Genomic DNA, 5000 nt, shown 5'->3' with positions numbered 1-5000 from the left:
ACATCAGATATGTGTGTGTGTGTGGTGCATACATGCATAAATATATATGTATATGTATATAAATATAAATATATATATATATATATATATATATATATATATATATATATATATATATATATATATATATATGTGCGTGTGTGTGTGTGTGTGTGTGTGTGTGTGTGTGTGTGTGTGTGTGTGTGTGTGTGTGTGTATGTATGTATGTATGTATGTATGTATGTATATATATATATAAATATATATGAATATATAAATATTTTTATGTATATATATACATTTATATATATATATATATATATATATATATATATATATATATATATATATATATATATGTGCACACACACACACACACACACACACACACACACACACACACACATGTTTATGCATGTGTGTATATATACATACATGGGCACAGCTGTTTTAACCTCGTGTGAGTGCTAATAGCTTCAAGGTTAAGGTACTAGTAGTGCCAACTAGTTCCATTAATTTTTAGACATTTGTTAACCAACTTTAATTTTCTAATGGGAAACAAAGCTGAGCATGTTCGACATTTTCCTATTTGGCAATCCTCAGGAAATTATGATGAAGATAAAGAAATGGTGGGATCCCCAATGGCGGGATGTTGCCAATAAATTTGTTGCACGTCACCAGCATTTTGCTCTTATTAAAATACAGCGATTAAAAGAAGGAATACATTCTTGAAATAAATATGTCATTATAATCAAACTTTAATAATAAGCAAATTACAATGATAAAAAAAACAAGCACGAATGCTCTTCGTTTAATTAATCGTTACTATGAGTTCACTGGCAACTCACTGCACAGGCACGTTGTTTTATCTGGAGTTCATACGGGACGCAGCAAACGTATGCTTAAGTTCAGTATGAATCACCAGTTACAGTTTTGGTAGACACTGAAAAGGGTCGAAGATTTACACTCTGGCCATAGCATTACATGGAACGGAGCGCTCAATCGTGGGGACTACTGTGACACTTTGGTACAAATACTGCGCATTTAGTCTTCGCAGTTGTGCTATTTTCTACGACATTCACTGTTCAACCCGACTTTTAGCATCTTCTAGCTTGAGCGCTCGCCCTGGCACTCGTTGCGAAGTGAGGCCTCTGACGAAATTCGAAAGCGGCGTTGGAAATGGTTTCTCCGAAAAACACAGGTAAGTCTTCATTTTGCCATTAAGCAGAACTATATTTTCTCCCCTCGTGTATTTTCTGCCTTGATACAGAGATCCTCATAGAAACACAGATAGGGAGATTTTTGCTGTTCTTGATTTCTATACCGATTGAGTGTTGGGGTTTTCAATATATCTCTATTTATTTAGTTTGTGTTTTCAAAATACAATTTTCTTCCTGCAGATACAGAACAGGGCGTGGCCATTGAGCTGCAGTTCGACAGTGACAGTAAGTGATGATGTTTTACGGTGATGTATATTTTTTTTTTTTTTTAAATTAAATGCCATCTCATAATTCTCACAAATATTGCCATTAATCGCAATTATTTACATCAAAAACACTACTTTTAATGTTATTGATATAAACATTACTCTTTTTTTCCCATCATCATCATTATAGGCGTTCTTAATTCAACATATAAATATTACATCATCATCAATCATGGTATTAGAAATCGCAAAAGTTATATATGTATCATTACGGTAATGGTAACGATAATACAGTAATGATAATCCTTTTCTTTAATGTTCTTACCATTTCTTTGAACTTGTCTGACGCCGTGGTGTTGTCCCCGTCCCTAGGCTTGGCAACGTCGATGGGACTCGTGGCCAAAGGCTTTTTGATGTGTGCGGTGGTGGTGGTCGGCATAGCGCTGACCATAGCCTATCCGCTGGCCTTCATCATCATGGGCGCCCTGCACCTCGACCAGTGTAACGTGGAGCCAAAGATCCCGGTGTGGCTCATCGTGGAAGGTAGCTACATGTGGTGTCCTAATCGCCAATCGAAACAATGAGAATGCTTGATTGCCTACTTAGAACGCCTTAGATATTGGACTAATCACACGCAAATTCTAGGAACGCCAATACTCTATCACCAGACGATCGTCCATGGTTAATTCCGCATTAATTCGCCGGATATTTCGGCAAGCAGCTAGACAACAATACCGTTATTACATCAAGGCAATGAACAAGGCGCAAGCCAGTGGTACCATTACAGTCAACAGCGACATAGCAAAGCCAACATTGACTATGGCGTCCGGCGAGGACCATCAACAAATCAAACGATAGATGTTCAGTAACCATAACCAGCGGGACCTCCACTAACCCACCCCCCTACCCCACCAACCACCATGCCAATACCCCCTAGAGTGTGTCCGATTGACGAGCTCGACATTACATTTGTTGTGTCAATATAATCTAATATATAATGACATATATATATAATATATATATATGTATAATATATATATATATAAATATTGTGGTATATTGGTATATATACAAGTGGATATGTATATTATATAAGCAATACACATATGTACAATACATATGTACATAGAATATTCATATTCATAATTCACATAGGCACAATTACACACAACAAAGAACACACACACCAAACACACACAACCACACAACACACACGACGATACACACACAACGCACAATCGGAACTCCCGCATCACGCCATATAACATCATACTCTATGTAAACATGCAATTAATGTACTGTGGCGTATATGTAATCTGGTCGGGTGCGCGCCTGTGTGAATCTTGTTTCACATAGGCGTGCATTTACAAATGTATAGTTATATAGTAATGCAAAAAACACGTTGTACCTAAAAACTTATTGTAAGTTGAAACGACTACTGATCTAGGTCCATAGATACTAAGCTAATTAGTCTAGTTTCTGTTATCATCACTAGTGTGATTATAGAAATATAACTAAACGTTGATTTTTGTTCTCTTACTCATGTCTTCTTCTCCCACAGGAGTGCTCTTCCTTGTCTCCAGCTTCGCGGGCAAGTCAGCTAATGACAAAGGCGAATCGACGTGCGCCACCATCTCCAAGTTCCTGAATTTCATCATAGGGACAGTGCACCTCGCCTGGTTCATTACAGGTACGGGCGGCTGTAGATGTTGCAAGACAAACGAAAGACAACTGGAGGGGAAGAAGGAGAATGAGGTTCGATTATTTAAGTCTGGAACCACAATGCCCGCCTGTCCACTCCCCACTAAATCGCGGAAGACTTTTCCGCCTGTTGAATGGCGCTGCTCCAGACTCTCGGAGAAGTGTTCTAGTCATGTTTCCCAGGACTAGAAACCAAGTGTTCCTTTATCTCGTTAACCTCTCGGGGCGCATTCGTTCACTCCACTCATGGCTGCGTAATCTTTAACATTTTTCAATATCGTCCATTCTTTCTATTCGGGCTTCCTCTTCTCTTGTATATCGTATATCAAAGGCGTTTCTGATATGTGCATGATTCTTATCATAGCTGCTGTTTTCTCCTCATCCACACCCTCACTTCCATCAATCCTCATCCTCACCGTCAGCATCCACCTCCTCCTCTTGTTCTTATTGTTATTGTTAGTGTTAGTGTTATTATTATTATTATTATTATTATTATTATTATTATTATCATAATCATCATAACCATCATCATTATTATCATTATCATTGTCATTATCTTTATTATGACCATTAATAGTAGCAGCAGTGCGTAGTGGTTCCGGGGGCCCATTTATTTGCGTCCGTCACGGAGATCGGGTGGGGGAGGTGGGGGTCGGATCTCCATACATGGGCGGGGGGGGGGGGCCTAGTATGTCGTATATGGGGGAAAGATCGTAGTGGTGGGGGTTCTGTGAGGGGGGGGGGGGGTGGGGGGGTGATGGCTGCTCCTTGAAGCAGCCACGTCGGTTCCAGCTCTCCAGTGCAAGCTCTTTCGCAGGAAACGTGTGGCTGTTCAACGCGTGGGCCGAGAACCCCGACCTGGAGGACCTGAGCCAGGATAACAGCTGCCACAAGGCCACGTTTTACCTTGCTCTCTACGGGGGCATTATCGTCCCGTACGCTTTCCTCGGCCTCGCCATTCTCATCGTTATCATTGTCTACGTTTGCAGATAAGCCGTGTTCGGGGAATGTTGCGTGGGCTCTATTTTGATCATTCTCTATTGTGTTATTGCGCCACATGCTGTGATATGCGTTGAAAAGGTGCTTAGTTTTAGAAGATGATTGATAGAATGATATGTTGAGAGTAAATAAATCAGTAATGTATATTCAGTAAGATAAGATAGTTATGCATCAATAATTGAACAATAATTTGAGGGCTGCGCATACATGAGGCACATTTGACCAATAGTAAATAAAAAAAATGGTGTCTTGTTACAGGTAAGAATGTATCTTAGCTCAGTATCTTTATATTTTCCCATGATAATAAAATTACGTGCAAACGGAGAGGACGTCATTTTACCTCATAGACACACTGTGACTACGTCCCAGTAAAGGATTCGTCGCCTCTGCCGAATGAATGGGGAGATTTGGATCCCGTTCTACAACTTCGTTACACACACACACACGCACGCACGCACACACACACACACGCACGCACACACACACACACACACACACACACACACACACACACACACACACACACACGCACGCACACACACACACGCACGCACACACACACACACACACACACACACACACACACACACACACACACACACGCACGCACGCACAGATACACACACACACTGTAACCGTCTCAGCACAAGTGCAAACTGCTATTTACGTTTCTGTTTCCCCTCATTGACCTAGGTCAGGAAAGTACCTTTTCTATAAATTGACCAGAGCCCATCGTTGTGTTCCCACGCCATGTTTTATACCATATTCAGTGTCTTTCACATACAAACTATATCTTGTCTGTACTCAAAATGATGCTCGTAATGCATTCAATCATTGATGTACGATCATTATCTGCATGAATATTCATGATAACTTGTCTATCATGTATTTTGTT

The 5000-nt window shown here is 40.2% G+C and overlaps 1 protein-coding gene across 1 annotated transcript; it reads left to right on the top strand.

Moving 5' to 3' along the window:
- The first annotated feature begins 835 nt into the window (after window positions 1-835).
- Window positions 836-4984, top strand: LOC122262607 (uncharacterized). The gene is made up of 5 exons (XM_043030685.2): window positions 836-1180; window positions 1380-1424; window positions 1778-1948; window positions 2967-3095; window positions 3924-4984. The coding sequence occupies exons 1-5, from the start codon at window positions 1159-1161 to the stop codon at window positions 4097-4099; spliced, it is 543 nt and encodes a 180-aa protein (XP_042886619.2). The 5' UTR covers window positions 836-1158; the 3' UTR covers window positions 4100-4984.
- Window positions 4985-5000: the final 16 nt, after the last annotated feature.

The sequence above is a fragment of the Penaeus japonicus genome, unplaced genomic scaffold, assembly GCF_977035675.1.
Source record: "Penaeus japonicus unplaced genomic scaffold, GWHDUDI00000001_assembly GWHDUDI00000022, whole genome shotgun sequence".
NCBI classification, from domain to species: Eukaryota; Metazoa; Arthropoda; class Malacostraca; order Decapoda; family Penaeidae; genus Penaeus; species Penaeus japonicus.
The sequence above is the reverse complement of the archived record's forward strand: the minus strand, read 5'-3'. Positions and strand labels throughout refer to the sequence as shown.

What these genes read in the sequence shown, in the direction of transcription:
- LOC122262607 (XM_043030685.2), top strand. Translation starts at nt 1,159, where the DNA reads ATGGTTTCTCCGAAAAACACAG. An exon ending in GGTTTCTCCGAAAAACACAG is followed by an intron (nt 1,181 to 1,379) that starts GTAAGTCTTCAT and finishes TTCTTCCTGCAG; the next exon opens with ATACAGAACAGGGCGTGGCC. An exon ending in GCTGCAGTTCGACAGTGACA is followed by an intron (nt 1,425 to 1,777) that starts GTAAGTGATGAT and finishes CCCCGTCCCTAG; the next exon opens with GCTTGGCAACGTCGATGGGA.